The sequence below is a fragment of the Onychostruthus taczanowskii genome, unplaced genomic scaffold (assembly GCF_017590055.1).
Source record: "Onychostruthus taczanowskii isolate IOZ18803 unplaced genomic scaffold, ASM1759005v1 scaffold1, whole genome shotgun sequence".
Lineage (NCBI taxonomy): Eukaryota > Metazoa > Chordata > Aves > Passeriformes > Passeridae > Onychostruthus > Onychostruthus taczanowskii.
This window is the reverse complement of record NW_024496525.1, coordinates 14,778,134-14,796,190: the sequence shown is the minus strand read 5'-3', so window position 1 is coordinate 14,796,190 and position 18,057 is coordinate 14,778,134. Positions and strand designations below refer to the sequence as shown.

The following is an 18,057-nucleotide window of genomic DNA, read 5'->3' as shown; positions in this document are numbered from 1 at the left end:
TACTTTTTCTGTTGCCTGTAACACTACATATGTTGCACTGAAATGCCAACATTTTCAGCCAGTCTGCAGCTGCCCTGCTTCATGGGTTCTTTCAACTTACATCTATGTGTGTGTTCTGCTCTTTCTGTTCTGGCACTCCTCCGGATAGTTCTCCCACTGTTTGGAGACATATATTAGATTGGTTTTACCTCAATGTCTTCCCTCTGAATAGGAACTGTGTATTTCACAAGTGATCCTGGCAAAGAGATACAATTAAGAAATGTTTCATGTCTACAGTTACACATGGTTGCTCTATTTCCTGGCACCTTACCATATCCTCTTTTTTTGTTTCTGGTTTTGGTTAAGTAAACTTTTTATAGCTTTTAATTTACTTTTCATTATTTGTATCCCTCTGACCAGTTCTTCACAGAGGCTAAAAATCATATAGTCTTGCTGAAGAACCAAAATAATAGCAATGATATTAAGTAACAAAATGGGATCACATGACTGTCCACTTCTACCTCTGATGTGTTTAACTGATCTTTCAACACATGATAACAAGCTTAGAGTTCTTAGGAATTATTGTTCTTCCACCTACATAGTAGACACAGTAGAACGTGTCTGGATGAAGGCCATCAAAAAATAAGCATGTTAGTCTCAATACATGTTCAGCTTTAAAAACTTACCACCAGAAAAAATTATATATCTATAGTAGCCTATTTTTGAGAAAAAGTCATAGGTAAAAGCAGAGAAAATCAAACTCCAGTACAATGTCTGTCAAAATCTGGAAGTATCACAAATGACCTTCAAACTGGAGCACTGTATAAACATTATACAGGGGTACAAAAAATACCCTCTTTTTGTGATATCAGAATGAGCGAGTGGTAGAGAGTCTGATCTTCATAGCCTCTGTATCCAATCAGTGGAGAAAGAGGTAAGAGAGAAAAGTGTTTTTCTGAAAATATTTCAGAGTACTTAACAAGCTTCTGCTCTGAATTACCCCTTAGAGAAAACTCCTCATGATGGGCTGGTCTACTTTGCTCCCATGGCAGTTAAACTAGTCTTCACATACGATTCCTTGTCCCAGTGCATTACTGGGCAAATGACAACCTCTGCACAGCTTTCCCTGCAGCTTGTGACACAGCTGGCACATGTCCTTCACATCTGTAATAGCACCTGTCATTCCAGAACAACAGGATGTGATGGGCTCCTCAACTCTTTTCCCCCAAAAGCATCTCTTCATAGAGCCAACTTTAATATTTACAGTTTCATGGTCACTGGGATGCTATAGCAATCATGATTTCTGCAATACAACAGCACCCACAAGAAGTTAAGAACCACAAGTATTTCACACTGGCCACAGGAGTTGGCTGCAGCCTGCTCTAAGTCTCCACTGGGCCCAATGCAGCCACAACTGCAGAAATTATGAATTAAACTACAGTGATTGCTTATTTTAACTTGTTAGAAGGAGAAATTTGGACAAAATGTTGTAGCTAATTTTAGTAAAATGTATTAAAAGTGTATACCACAAAGTAAAAATATCACCCAACCTTAAGCATGCAAAAAGGTTTCAAATATATACACATAAATAATTTATATTGATATTTTACATATTTTCAATACATAAATACAGTCTATCATATATATTTATAAAAATAAAAATACAATACATATACAAATAAAAATTCAGGAGATTATAAACTGGTACACTTCACTGCAACTTATTTTTTATCATTTAGATATAAATTCATTGTATATATTGCCACTGAAAGTTTATGGAGATTCAGTGAATTTAGGTTTCATATAGAAAACCTGCCAAAAAGCTATTCTGTGGTCATTTGTTTTTTGTTTATTTTTATGAAAGAAATATTACAGTATTGATTATTTTTGAGGTATACTGATGAGGAGTAATTTGGAAAGAAAATAGTAGTTCCTGTATTATATTTATGAAGCAAAACATCATGGATAAACCATGTAGTTCCTATGAGTTTAAAAAAAATTTGCATTTTCTCCTGAATTATGATGTGGAAAGCTAGGGAAGTGCATTAAAAATTGGCAACTAACTTGAGGAATAGATTAATAATACTCTTGCCACCTATAATTTTTGATCATGATATTTTTATCTTCACTGCTTTAAAACAGACAGATACACCAAGCTACTTAAAAAAAAATCAGTATCATGTCCACAGAGAGCTTCAAAAATTACGTTGTCACCATGTTATTAACATTCCTCATTTTATCTTATTTCAATACATTAACTGGAGAGACCAGTGGAAGGCAGCTTTAAAGTCTCATTGCTTAGGACCTTATCTTGCTATTTTATAGCAGCAAGGCCACAAACACAGAGCATGTGGAGTTGACTAAGATGTTTGACGTGATGACTGTAAATTGTCCATGTTTTGCAGCTGTAGTAAGGAATGGTGATGACAGCTATGTGGTACACATTTACTTTTGTTTGAAGCCAAATGCCTCTTTCATTCTAGACACACTGCTTTAATCTCCAAAAAGCTGTGCTGGTTTTTGCTACAAGCTCAGTAAATACTGCATTTCTACAATGTGAAGTTCATCGTCAACATCATGCTGGTAAGTAGTGGGAGAAACCCACTTATTCTGGGGAAATGCAAGAAGCCGCTTCTTGCAGAAATATAGGGAGTCTGCTCCATAGAAATTACAACACTGTCTTCAAAGATGCATACTTACATTTGAAATATATTGTGAAAGCAACCAAGAAAAATGTAAAAATATATTTCATATTCTTTTTGTGTTCAATTTCTAGATGTTTTAATTTTGTAGATGTGGCAATCAGTATTTTCCTATTCTAATTATATAAGACATTAAAACTTAACATTTCTCTGCTTTAAGTAAGAATTTTCCCAACAATATTTATATTTTCTGCTTTGAAAAATACAAAATTTGCCAGAGTTAACAAGGAATTTAATCCTATTACATGAACATATGAACCACTGAAGAATGAACTAGTTGTTATAGGATGGGTCACAAAGGAATTTTTACTCTGTTCCCCAGTGCAACTGAAGTGAAAATACTTGTGTAGAAAAATGTAACCAATTTCATCACCCCTTGTAATAAAAGAGTGGGAAACTGCTGTGTCAGGTCCTGAACTCATTTAGTTAACTTTATAATAGCAGTCAGACTTTTACTGCTATTTGATATATCATGCATTTTTGAGATCTCTCATACAAAACATGATTTTCCTAGCTAGTGGAGAAAGTCCTAGATGTTCTTGATCTGCTGGGGGAAAAAAAAAAACAGCCTAGTACATGAAAATAACTGAACTTTGTGAAAAGTAGTAATTGAAGTCAGTTTTGTGCAAAGTCATTTTAAAATACATGACAGTTAAAAACATACTACAGTGTAAGAAGCAAAGATTAACTTCCACTGAGGCAGGTATCAAACCATGTATGTAGACAAAAGTACAGACATGCTATTATCTAAGTAATAGACATGCTATTTTTAGTGAGTATCTCCATGGACATTATTTAGCAGATAGTATTTCCTTTTTTTTTAACATATACTTTGTCAGATAAAATAAAAGCTTTCAATTTGGGACATAATTTGCTAATAGGATTAAAGTAATTTTTCATAAAGCTGGTGATTTTTGCAAGGTAGCCTAAAAGTTGATTAGCAAACTATAATGACTATTCTGATTGCAATTAAAAAGCCCTTCCAAATGGGTCAACACACCTAAGTGCTATCTGCAGTCATTTAGATTTTAACATCATGGTTATTACTTATTATCAGGCTGCACAATGAGATATTGATTACTTTTAACCTTTAGAGCTCGAATTCAGGAAAAGTCAAGGCACTAGCATAGCCTACCTTTCCTGCTCAGTAAACTTATGGCCTTTAGTGGAATTCTAATGATTCCTATTGGCAAGGCAAAACTGAAATTAGTTTATTCTTTTGGCTCATGCAGAAATGATGACATGCCTAAGAATACTGCATGCATAGCAGATTTTTAGTTACTCCCTACAAGGGGCTCAATCCTGAAGTGTGCTGAGAGCTTCCTCTAAACTGACAACCATCATTTTCTTCTGACTAAAACTGACTGTTTTAGTAATTGCATGCAGGCACTGATGGGTTACTAGTCAGACAGAAAGCATCCTGGACTGTGCAGAATATGCAGCATAGGAGCAAATATCTTCACATTTTATAGTTTATAACCAATCCCCTAAGCATATTGTCCAAATATATCACTCTGCAGGCTGTTAATCTTTTAATAAGTTTTCTTTATATGGAAAATCTACTTGAAATAAAGACTGAACCACAATGCAGCTTCAGTAGGTACGCAGAATTTGCTTTAAATGGAACAAAGTAATCCAATTAAACTAATCTGGTTTACAAGTTAAAATGATACGAAGAACATTAATTGATCTTTATAGGCTGCTGCTATTTGAGCCGTCTCTCTGTTTGCGCAGCATTTGGAACCGCTTTGCACATTTGTATCCTCTAACAGCAGAGAACTCAGGCCCTCAGTTCAGGAGAATTATGGGCAAGAGAAACATATAACTCTTATGTGTTAGATTAATTTGCAGAACACTTGGCATTTTATTGCCAAGTAGTCAAATTGTTCCAAGTTGTTCCGGAAGGTTGTTATTAATAGTATGTTTTCTGAGGAAAGTTCTGTCTACTTTTGGAACTGCATTTCTGTTGCCAAGGAAACTCCTTGAAGCACAGCATTCTAGGAGCACACTGCTGCTTTTGTTTGCCAGTATCCTATTCATATCATCTAAGTAAGCACTTTACATACTTTAGCCTCCAGTTTCAAATGTTGAAGTCTTTATGTATTTATATTACCACGTTAAATATAGTTTGTGCCTCTTTTTAAACTCAGGGGCTCTTGCAAGATTATTTTAACAGTTGCATTAAAAAACAGTTTTTTGTGGTTTTTTTTTTTTCACAAGTTTGCAATAAATTAGTTTTAATTTGAATAATAGCTCCATAGGTTATAGCACTAGTCCTTAAGTGTTAATTATCTTTTCACTCTGAAATTAATGTAGTCATTTCCTACTGACTCCTCTACACCATTATTGAAGTGCTGAGGAAAACATGTCATTGAGTTCTGAGCCAGAACTGTTGTTGTGATTAATCCTGGTCACATGGCCAATCTCTGCCAAAAGGAGATCACTGAAAAAAGGTGACAAAGACAGTGATTTCCTGTCAGCAAAGAGTACGACAGGGCTGTCTAGAAGTGATGCAAATGAGGGAAACTTTCACCACGGTTTGTTTGATCCACTCCGGGCCACAGCACACTGAGCCAGCGAGAAAGGCACAATGGAGCAGCAGCACACCCAGAGGAGGAAATTAACTGCACCTTCCAAGCAGGCATAGAGCTTCCAGCAGGGAAACAAAAACTGCTGGGAGATTTTTTTCCCCCTCAACTTTTTTTGAAATATATCCTTAGTTTTTGATGTGCATTTTTGTGTTATTTAATACAGTGGACCACTTCCCCTTGATGAAAGAGCTCAGCAGTTAACCTGTTTAAAAGCTGGACCAACTAAATGCTTTCAAAATCTTTGCACTACTACATATGGATCTTTTTCCATCTATCATAATCATTGCTGAAGAATTACTAGTAAAAGACTTACGGCTTATGCAGTTTGCATTAAAACCACCATACACTGCTTGTAATCAGAAAAAAAATATTTATTTTATTTGATATTTTCAAATGCTTGGTTAATTTTGTTCTGAACATACTAACAATTCTAACAATCATACTGTACTTATTTAAATAGGGTTTTAATCTAACACAATTAAGTTTTGCAATTAATCTTCAGAGCAAAATGGAAAGAATTATCATTAACTTTTCTTGACAGTTCTTGCAAATACTGATTTGCTTCATTTTTGAACATTCAAGGTACAGAATCACTCAAGTTCCTACTAAAGGGCTAATTAGCAGAGTTTAAATTCTTTGGGTTTGATCCTCCAGTAACAGCATATGAATACAGCTGAAGTCAATGCAAGTTCTGTGTACTTAGAGCTTATAAAATCAGGCTCACATGCAGAAGATTAAAATGAAATAAACATGATACATTTGGCATCAAACTGAGCTGTTATAGAAGTACAAAGAAGTAAGAATTCAAAACATGGAAGTGCTCCTTTTAGTTTTTTCTTAATTAATAGATAAAGCATTAGAGGAAAAATAAACTACCATCAATTCATTCTGTTACTGCCATTTTATCAAACACTAGCTGATTTTCAAAATCATTAGCTAGTTTAGGGCTATAATGCAGAAATCATTTAGGTCTATGTTCTCTTTTTTTTGAAATCTATGAACTGAAATCTAGGAAGTCTAGAGAAAGTAGTATATTCATATTCAGTATTACAAAAAATATGGCTATGCTGTTCCTATTATAAGGGCAAAATAAAACCTAGTTAAAGAGAGATAATTGGGATCCTAGTAAAAAAAATGTGAAGTTCCTGGAATATTAGAAAAAAAAATTAAGCTGAGAGTTGACTTAAATATATATTGCCTCTGAAAACAGATACTGTGAAAATAATCTAACCATGAAAATATATTTCATTTTACTATATACAATATTAGCATTTATATATTGTGTTATGTTGCTTTAATGTATGCTTGCCCCGTCTGAATTACCTGTTTCATCATTGCTCCTTCCCATTCATAGACTCCTTAGGGGCAATGATTACTGTTGGTAATAGTGATACCACAGCAGGTTCCCTGGCAGGGGCTGCTTGCTGAGCTGGCTCTGAGCCGCAATTACTTGTCAGCTCAGCAACTGAGAAGAGAGATCTGTGGTTTTAGGAGAATCCACGAAAATGCAGAGAGTGCAATTAGCAGGTTCACATTTGAAGCTGTAATTGATAAAGAGAAACCAGAGCAAGACCTGTGTTTTCATAACACCCCACATCATTGAGGAGCTCTGGTAATAATAGCTGCCCGGGTTTCCGTCCCTGCAGACCAGAACGGCTGTGCTCTCTGGGAAGTGCAGGCAGCGCTCATGAGCACTCGACCATCCACGACTCAGAAAAAGCCTCTGAATAAAATGGGTGTCACCACTGATTAGAAGAGAGGTTTACTAGACCAGTTTTATGAAACTATTAATACTCTTTTTGAGGACACGATTCATTGTCACGCAAATCTCTAAAATTAGGGATGGTAAAGAGATAGTGATTTACCTGGTCTTTGCTAGTGCAGAATTGTTCCCTCAATTCCATTAGCTAATGTTATCCTTTGTCTACTTATAAATGTCAGAAATTATCGGGCTTTCAACACTTTGAGAGGTTGTTCACTGTCGTGTTGGAGGTTTCTTCTTGTTTTTTGTTTTGGGTTTTTTTTGGAAAGAATGATCGTTCTAAATGCAGTGCACTTAAGATTTTTATATTACCTGCAAACATTCCTCCTGCTTTGTGGATGCTTCTCAGTCAACTCTTATGCAAACTCCACATCTCTAGTTAAGGCTTTTGTTTGTTCCTTAAAAATTTGCTTGCTGCTCTTACTAGAAAGGTAAACGCAGAGAATATTCACTGCGGAGGGCAAGGAGCCTATTCCTACCCTTCTTCAAGTGGTTTTGTAGTGATCAAGTACCAGATAAGCAGTTTTGACATGGGGGCTCAAATCTGGTCCAGTAGCCTGTGACCTCCTGGCACACAAATCAGCTGCCTGTTCTTTGGAATCACTGCTGGTTTGCCTCTGCTGCACAGGCTGCAGTCAGCTACTCTGTCATACAAACCTTCTGCTTTCAGAAGTGTCATGCCTATCACAGTTCAGAATTTCATAATATTAAGAAACTATTCCCATTTTGCATATATAATATTATCCATTTTTCCACCATATTATACTGCACATATTATTAAATTGTTGCCCTTTTTTACTCTTCTCATCATGCACTATTATCTCAGCCTCACCACCTATAATTATTTTTAGGGGTTACATTTGGAAATAAGAAAGGAAGTATACTAAATAGGATCTAAAATACTTGAACTGGCTGCTTAATCATTGTTCCTTCTCATATTGATGGATGGATTCTTACCATAAAATCTACGTTTATCAATTTGGATTTTTAGTATAGGACTAAAACTAGCGGTTAAATTAGTCATGGTACAAGCTGGCCTTATATGGACAGACACTAACTACCAAAACACCTTATTTTAGACTCACAAGAAAATCTTTACTTATTTCTGACATTGTTTATTTCTGAGCCTGGCCAAGGCCAGGTCAGTTAATGTGTGATCAAGTCTATGAAGTACTTACAGTGTTAGGAAAAAGACAATAGCAAAAATAACCGTCAAAACAAGAAATGGAGGCGAGTGAATGAAACTCAGAGCCTAAAATAGTTTGGATTCAAACTATATTTGCATTTATAAACATATTTTAGCTCACATGACAACACCTTCTTACTGGGTATTTTAAATAGAATAACTAAAATAAGAAATAATAAAATTCAAAGAGACTATCAAGAAAACAGGATGCTAAAGCAAGAAAAAAATCACTGTATTTAAGAAATTATCAAATCATGCAATCACAGAAGAAAGAGAACAACTTCTATTTGACCTTGAATATACCATCTATTTGATAAGAAATAAAAAAAAGCTAGAGGGTAGTTGTTTCTTGTCATTATAGTGTTGCTGATTCTGTGGTTAGTTATTAATTTTATTTTTTATGATTCACAATCTGCTCTTTGAAATATGCCATATGCTCAAAGCAATTCAAGGATGACAACTGTCAGAATTACTCCAATAAAAATTGCCTAAATGAGGAAGATTTATTGCAGCCTGATATTTCTGTCGAAAGCCCCTCCTTGTCCCCCCACCCCTCAGACCCATAGCTCCTCAGACACACAGTGAAGCCTGAATCAATTTTAGAATGAAGTCACACATTCTGAGGAAGTTCTTACAAGTATTATCTATCTAAAAGAAATGATAAATCTTCTGGGTTAAGGCTGCAATGGCAAATAAAAGAAACCACACGTGTCTGTATGCATGTATGCACATATACATATACGTACACATACACACATATTTATATACGTGTACATATATATATATATATAAATGCTAGAATTTGACCCTATAGCTTCACCCTACAAGTTCAAAATCATATTGCTCAAATCACAACCGAGTGTGAAAACTTAACATGACAATGTCTACTTTATGTGTAGCTAATAAAAATTAAATTGGAAGAGTCCTGAATTCTGGCAGCAGCAAACCAAAATCAAGGCAAATGTCTTTCTTTCCAGATGAGGTCTGAAAGGTGGATAAAAATCCAGCTGAAAGCTCCAATCAAAACACATTTTGTTAAAAGTTCCCATTTCATTTTTTTCGTTCATTTTGTTTCAGTCTATTTATTAATGCAGTTTCATTTATTTCTATTCATCTTGAAGACAAATCTTTGTCCTTCTATAGAATTACACCAAATAGAATGTGATAAAGGGAACTTTCTTGCAATTATGATGTCGTTGCAGCCTGTCAGTGCACAGGGGATGGAAATGAGGTTGGGGACAGGGAAGGGAATTCTAATAGACACCATGATACATACAATGAACGCAGTGATATCCTGTGAGAGAAAGACTTGTCAAGCTAATCAGATCTTCTATAGCTAGGTAAAAGCAGTAACAGTAGTGCTAACCTTGTAAAGATGCTGCTGCTGCTCCTCTGACATCATCAGGTCATGGCTGTCCATCACAATGGATTCCATGTCAATCAGCCAATCCCAGAGCTCCTGGTATTCTGAATCAAAGTCCAAAAGGCTGTAGATAAGGAACAAAATGTATTATGCATAAATACTGTGTAGTTGTTAAAATCTTGTATTAGAATAATATATTCTTGAAAACTCATGATTTTCCAAGTTATATTTCTAAAGAGACATTCTGTATTTATACAGTGTGGATGAAAATGAAAACTGAAATCCAATTTAAGCCAGTGCCATGACCTAAATTCAGCAGCTGATGCCAAATCCTGACAACTGTTGGCATACTGCATTTGCTTCAAAAATTTTGAAATACAAATCCCATATAGGTGTTGTTTAATTATTTTTACAGTGCTGGCTTTATATTGAGCAAATTTTGCAACAATCACCTTAATATAATTCAGACAAAAACAATATTTACATCAAAAAATTACTCAATCCACTCAGCCATCCCTCGGCTGTCTATCTGCCTATCTTAGTAAATATCCTACATTTATTTTCATGGATGAGTAGCTAGCATTTCAACTTAACGCCTTAAGATAGGCTTGAGTGAATATGGTAAGCCAGTGAGAACTAAGGCCAGATACAGTATTAGACAGGTGTTCCCTACAGACATGTAAGAAACAAAGGTAAGGACAGGAAGTCAAAACAATGAATCCTTGAATAGCCAGAAATCATTAAAATTCAAAGGAGGATCACTACGGTTTTCAACAAAATAAATCATTAGAATAAGGAGCTTAAAAGGATTAATGTGATTCTCTATTGAAAGCCTAGTGAATAAGTAAAGCATAGATTCTTCTAAAACACTGTGATGCAAGACAGAAAGTACATGCTGAAAAACTGCACATTCGTCAAATAGATACCTCTTGAAAAGGGATCTTCAAATTTGCAAAATTGGAACTAACAAAAGCCTTGCCAGTATCAAAAAACTCCCGTACTGATCAAAGAATAGCGCATGTTCCACTAAAGCTAATTTCTCCAATTATTAAGAACTTTTTTAGTGACTCCATTATAAAAACAAGAAGTGTTTCAACAGAGAAACAATAAACTAAACATGCTTTTAATGTCATTAGTACTATTGCCGTTTTATTTGATATTAACTAGAGTACCACATGTGTGGTAATTTTGAAAGCTTACAGATAAAGTTGTGACAAGTAGAACTGTCTTTGCTCAAGAAAGTAGGCAAGAGAGAAGAAAGCATTTGCCTTCTGCAGTATTATTTTCAATGAATTGACAACAAAGAAAGTATTGTATAATGCACAAGCACTGATTCCTGCTTCTGAAGTAACCCTCTAGTTTAATCCACTGTACTTAGTATACTTTTACTTAATAATTTATGAGACGCACTTACTTAAAACTGCTTGCTGTCCTGAGAAGGTAAGCAGTGTTACCATAAAGAAAGAAGAGCAAGCACAAAAGGTCAGGTTACTATTATTGAAATATAAGTCTCATTTGGAGTTCAGGGCTTTTTTCCTGTTTCAGGAGGTATTTGACTCAGATATCATGTGGAAACTAAAATAAAACTGAACTCCATTTTGAATTGTATATTTGGCAGTGTTACTGAATCTTCATCCCTTCCTCAGAAAGCAGTATTACCATTCCGCATCTTCAGTACCTCCTGCTCTTTTTCTTCTCTTCCATCTTATCCAAATATTATTCAAAGACATAAAACTGACAGGCAGTTATTAAAACATATGTTCTAAAAGACAAGATATTAGATTTCATAACCTGTAAATTGGTGCAGATTCAGTTGGACTTGGATGGTTTGTACCAGTGAAAATCCTAAATTAATATATGAAGATGATGTGAAACAAAGCCTACATACAGAATGGCATGGGATGCCCTTGGAAAATACAATAGGAAGTGGACTTGGATTTTTCTGTAATAGGCAGAAGATGTGCTGGGTCCAAACATCTGCTTTGCGTCTAAAGATCCATGTCTTACCTACAGTTCAAACTGGTCCACTTATTTGTATATTGAAATGAATCAAGCCTTTAAAGGAACAGAAACACACTTTTCTCTGACCTTTATACAATACAGATAAGCACTAGAAAACAGCTGAATATTTTGATTTCAAAGTAATGTTCTAAACAGAAACTCAACCCAAAACCAAGAGGGAGAGAAACAGGATTCACTGGAAAAAGCCCAGGAAGGGATACAAGACAAAAGATATTTGGTTTTGGTTTTCTTCCCCATAGATTACATACTGTACTTATTCTTTTTTTTTTCTTTTTTTTAAGTGCTTTTATTTTTTATTGGTTGGTTGGGGTTTTTTTGGGTTTTTTGTTTTTGGGTTGGGGTGGGGGTTGGGTTTTGGGTTTTTTTTTTTTTTTTTTTTGTTTGTTTGTTTTTTTGGTCTATTTTGGTTTTTATTGTTTTTTCTTGTTTTCTGAAGTAAAGTCAAGTCATATAGGAGTGTTTTTAAGCAACTGTCTATGGCAGTTATTTGCCTGAGCCTGAAGATAGCGAAGTCAGCCTACAGAGCATCATCAATATTTTTTTAATATGTTTTCAATACTTTCAATAGTTTTAGAATATCTCTGATACATATTTTTTAAAACAGATTTTTAAAAATTAATATCTTGCATCTAAAGGAATGAATTTAGTGATCACTACTAAATTACTGTTTGGAAGAGGATGCAAGTTACTAAGCTGCTAAAAAGATATTCAAAAAAATCAAGAAATTGTAGGACTGGACAGAGATTAAGATTGAAACATATCTGCCAGTACTTCTGGGGTATATTTAGTATTTCTTTTTTATTCAGAATCTACTCTTCCTGAGCTTAGCAGATCTTTCTTTTATATCACAACAGGCAGAACCAGGGAAGGCAAGACTTCTGAAATACTGATGTGTGTCAAAGATGCAATTATCATAGAACAAATCCAATTTTGGTTGATTATATGAATTCACCAAACACTAAAAAATGAATAAATTAGTTCTTCTGTTTATTGAAAAAGAAAAAAATCCTCTATTAAAAGTACCCAAAGACTGCCAACAAAAATGCTATGATACTAGTTAAAGGGCAGGTAAAAACTGCTTCCTTGATGAAGTTTGTTGGCTAATAAGCTAAAACCATTAGCTATGTAATAACTAAAATTACATTAAGAAGTATATTTTGTCTCAGTAAACCAGGAATCAGATATGCAGAGTTGCATGTCTAATCCCTTGAACCCTAAACATATTTCTTAAAATGTGGACACCAATTTATTATTTTGAATGAAAATTCATGAGCACCTTTCTCATGAGAAAACCAGTTCGTCTGTGGCATTAATAAATAAAAAGGAATGTGAAGCTATTTCCATCAGCCTTTTTCCCCATGTTTAACATGCACTTCCAGTTTGTAGTATTTCTTTGATGGCATAACTTACATGGCATTTAGAAGTAAACACAATGGTACATCCACCAAAAAATTCAGCCGCACAAAATGTCCCTTCAAGTTTCCGGGTCATAATTTTATGGAACTCTTTTCACTCTTTTTCAATAAAAACTAATGTTTTTATTAGGGAGATATAGGAGAATTCAAGTTATAACCTTAATAGTTTTAAAACTTCCCTATGTTCAGCACATAGTAAAAGCCCCCTCTAATGCATTTCTCTCATGCATAAAGGCCCAATACCCACTGATGACAGGATCTTAGGATCTGGCTTTCATGCTATGAAATGGTGCTGTCCATATCTCCCAACAGGACCTGAATACACTCATCTCCAGTTTTGAGGGGATACAGTATTTCCAGCCAGATTTGCCACAACATTTTGCACCTGCCCTAAACTACTCTGGGGTACCTCTTACCTCCTGGCTAGCTGCTGCTCTCCTGTAGTGGATACTCATTCTTTTCTCTTTGTCACTTTGGCCATTTTCATGCTAATACACAAAAACCTTCTCTATTGCTGTTTTAACAAGATTACTGTTTTGCAGGAAATCTCTGGTTCCTTACACACCCACTAAAATCACACTATTCTGCAAATACTACGCTACCTATCTCAGTTTAGCTAGTTCCTGCACAAAGTCATCTCCCAAATCTCCTACACACACACATACACACACGCACATATCATATAAAAAATTTGTTTAAAATAGCTCTTGTTCTCCCTGTAGACATTCTTCTTTTTCCTAGATCAAACTTCCACAGCAGCAAATTGATAGATACCCTAAATTGTGCAAATGGCCCCTTCTCTGTAGACATCTTGGTCTCCAGTTTGGTCATGCTGCTGTGGAGTTTCTGTCCATGGTTTTCATGCAGTAAGGAAATGTTGCACCAATTATATTTTTAAATAGCTGAAAGGAATTCCCATTTTTTTTCCACACAGCACTTCAGACGGATTCAACTAAAAGTCTTCCAGCTGAATTTAGTCCCCACTAGTTTCTACAATGCCTGAATAAGTGATATTGTCCTGGTCTGATTCCAGCCCTTTGGCCCCTGAAGTCACTGTTGAACCTCTAAGGTCTGAGATGGCCTTACGGGCCCAGAAGGGCGGCCACAACACTAAAAAGGTTTGAAATACTAGCAGATGATCATCCACAACACTAAAAGGTTTGAAATACGAGCAGATGATCATTTCCAGTTCAAAGCATATAATTACAAGAGAAAACAAGTGCATTTAAGAAACTACTTGATTATCACATATGGTGTGTAGAGTCACAAACTGGATTTCTCTGTGAAGCATAAAGCTTTACATCCCCTCCCCTCAGGAAAATCAAGTGTCTGTTGATGTGTCTTACATCCTCCTCAATATTCCAACCTTAAGCCTTGCTCACATTCAGTGACGGCTGCAAAATTTGAAGCTGGTATTGAACATGTAGCCCTCAGTGTACATTTATATACATATACACACCAATTCTGAACAAATTATTTTTATGGCTGGCACTAGCTGTGCTGGCGTGTTTGAGAATCTGACAGATTTCTGCATATGTAATCAAGATCTCAGTAATCCTACATAATTAGCCCACATCAACTTTTCTAAAACAGCCATCTTTCTGTATAATAAGAGGGGATGTTTACAAGGCTCATTTGTCTTTACAGTTGGTAATTTAATAAAACTGTGTTTCCAAGACCTGAACATTGAGCTAAAAATTGGAAAGGGAAGTTCTGAAGATAAAGAAGTTATGAACACCTTTGTCAATGACTTTTCTTGCCTAGGAAACTGCAGGCAAAAGTTCTATGCTACTTGCCAGTTACAATGAAACTTCCATCAGGATGAGGGCATCCCCAAACAATGAGCACTAGATGGGTCCTTTGACCTGCTTTTGGCCTACACTGTTATGATCCCAGAGGTAGTTTTTTCTATGTTCATTTTGGGGCACTTGAAGTTGGAAGATATGGTTTTCAGAAGACCTTAAAGAAAAAGTCTTCTTCCAGAACTACAAGTTTCCTTGATTGTGAAAAAGAGAGCATTTTAGCATATTCCAGTGATTAATTTGTTCAAAATATTAAGAAACAATGCTTTTGAATGCACACTTTTAAATCTGATATACACGTGTATATATGTGCACTAACATTAATGAAAAGAAAAATCAAGTAGAGAAAAAACAGTCTAAATAAAAAGGAAAACAGTTAAAATAAGTGCTTTCTTGAAATATAAAAACCTGGATGTTTGAACTACAATTGAATGGCTTCATATTCATATTTCTTAGTCACCAGGAGAACAATGATTATAGATGTCTTGCAGAGATACGATTACATTATCAAGATTCTTCCTTGGAAGATGTTAAGAAATCAAATAATATGAAGCTGCTGGAGAAGAAAAGCCTAAAGAAAAAGGACACAATTTTTTTTTTTAAATCCAGGCAGCAGTTTACTATTAGATAATAGGTGTTCCTGTGAACAAACCATAATTTGGATAAATTATCCAGAACCCATAATTTTTGCATCCTTATAATTAAAAAAAGAAGAGAGCAATAGAAACAGTTTTTCCCTGCCTCTTGGCCTAGGAAGAAAAATCCTGGTTAACTAGTAGTAAGAAAAAGTATATCGCGTAAAAAAATCCAAAACAGATCAGTGAGAATAAAACAACAAAAAGAATAGTTCCCTACCCATTACTTCCCACTGTGTGAACTTTTGACATATCAGCAAACTCTTCCTTTCGCTTGCTACTACTGTTGTACTGCTCACTGTACAGTTTTAAGGACATCTGTTCAACAGCATCTCTTTGTGCTTCCAGATAGCATAGCTGAACCTCAGCCTAGAAAAAGAAAACAAAGAGGGGAAAAAACAAAACAGAACATTAAAAAAATAATTCAGAAAGAATACATGTAAAACAAGTATTTTTGGACTGAAACAGTTTTAACCAAACTTTTCACACCATTAGTTTTCTCCTTGTGATAGTGAAAAAGGCTGAACCATTAAGTCAGAGAAGAACTACAGCATAATCCTAAATGCTAGAAATGAACTATTGAAGTTTCTATCAGAGAATGTGTTATATATTCCATGGGGTGTATATCCAATCAAATGCTGAATAAAAATGTCTGGACATGAATAAAAAAGATATTAGAAACCAAGCACTGTGATAGAACAGGTAGACACATAAAGTTATATTTCTTACAGACATCAGGATTTATGTTGTTAACCCACTGTCTGTGCTTCATAATTAATGAAAGCTGTATTGCTATTGGTACTTTTCCTTCAAATAGTAATTGTAAACAAACCCAAGCAGATTGGCATTATTCACATTTTCCTTTTCTGTAGGTGGTACAGACTGATTACTCAGCAACTTTAATTGCAAGGAAAAAGGCAGTAAGTGACATGTGCTGTTTTCCATCAGCCTGTGCCTGTCCAGAAGAATGTGGAATAATATTTGGCATCATAACTTATTGAATAGACACTTTATTTATTGCAGCTGTGGTGATCAGTATTCTTCTGAGGCTCAGAGAACCAGATGACACAAGGATAAAATCTGCTGTTGGCCACACTTGCCCCCAGAAACAGCAGAAAGAACAGAGCGTAGAGTAAGTTCAAAAGCACTTTGGGGCCAATATGCCATTGTTTTCTTTTAATATACTTCATTGAAAGAAAAACACATTACAAATTCTGATAAGACTTCAAAAACCGCTACTTTTGTGTAACTACATACTGCTATTTCCATTAGGAGTGGAATACCTGCTTAACTATTTGGTGCTATGGCAAGTAAATGCAAACGGCATGGAGGAAATTTTGTATAAGGACTCTCCTGTATTTTCTGCTGTGGGAGGCAGGGAAGTAAAGAGTTTATTTGTTTGCTGACAGCACAGCAGAGTTACCAATCTGTGGAACAACAGAAGCCATAAAGAGAAAGTAGTGAAAGGGCTAGAGAGAAGGGCAGTCTGTAAAATGTAAGAAAAATGCAAGCAAGTGAAGGGAAACAGGCACTGAAGAATGTCAGTAGGGAAAGTCTGAAAGAAGGCTGGAATGTCTTTATAAGCTAGTGGCAATAACAGTTTCTATATTTGTTTCGGCCTTGCCTTGGTGTAATTTTTGCTGAAAAGTAATGTAAGTTATTTGGAAATTCCATTTCCTCTTAAAATTTCTCATTCAAACTTTTATAGCTTTCTCTCTCAGCTGCTTCTTACAGTGAAATTAGTTATGTTTTTCAATAAATCCCAATATGTTTTTGAGAAACAATAAAACAAACCAGCATTAAAAAAGAAAAAAAAAAAAGAAAAAAAAGAAAAAAACTTTTCACAGTTTGGTCATACCCTGTTCACTTGCAAAATATTTGTAGGCAAACCAATAATGAATATGGAAAATGGGAGAAGAAAAAGAACAATTAAATAGAACAGTGGGGGAAAGGAAAAGCAGGATGTAAAGGGCAAGTAAATATATGAAGAGGGATAAATAAGAATTCACTATTTCTTCCTTGCAGCTATAAGGCCCTCTTATACTAAGGATTATGAACTCCATCAACATCATACCCTATGAAGCCTGAATACAACTCAGTTCTTTCAGTTCAGAAATATGATCTCTCTATAAATCAAGTATTTTTATTTTTAAACTCAATTTCTATCTTCAACGTTCGTGAACAATTATAGCAACTCAAACTCAGACAGCACAGAGTTTCAGATGGATCTCTCTGATTTCTTTTCTCTATGTATTCATCTATCTCACTGTTGCACTTAAGCTTTTTTTTTTTTGTCTCTGTTATACTGATATCAACTGCAAATCCAAAGAGGCTTTGAAGACCTTGAGTAGGTATTGATCAGTTTAAGTCTCAAAAAAATACATTTTACACAATCTGAGCTAACAGGTACAAGGCACAATGTAGGAAAAAACACAGAGCACAGATAAGCAATCAACCTACTGCAGTTTATTTTCTACTTAAAATCTTTAGTGGTAATGAAGAACTAGTTTTGCAATATTCTGGGAGAAAAAAGTAACAACTTTAAAAATTCCTAATCAAATATAGAAAAGCTACTTGATTTACATTTGAACCTACATTGT

General features: G+C 35.1%; 1 protein-coding gene across 6 annotated transcripts in view; it reads right to left on the bottom strand.

Moving 5' to 3' along the window:
- The window catches only part of AKAP6 (A-kinase anchoring protein 6), a 210,651-nt gene that overhangs the window by 66,370 nt on the left and 126,224 nt on the right, over positions 1-18,057 (bottom strand). For all 6 annotated transcript variants that reach the window (XM_041421063.1, XM_041421416.1, XM_041421326.1 and 3 more), the window contains 2 exons: positions 15,678-15,826; positions 9,587-9,707 (listed from right to left, as the gene is read on the bottom strand). In XM_041421063.1, coding sequence (XP_041276997.1) covers positions 9,587-9,707; positions 15,678-15,826 — 270 coding nt within the window. The remainder of the gene's footprint in view (positions 1-9,586; positions 9,708-15,677; positions 15,827-18,057) is intronic.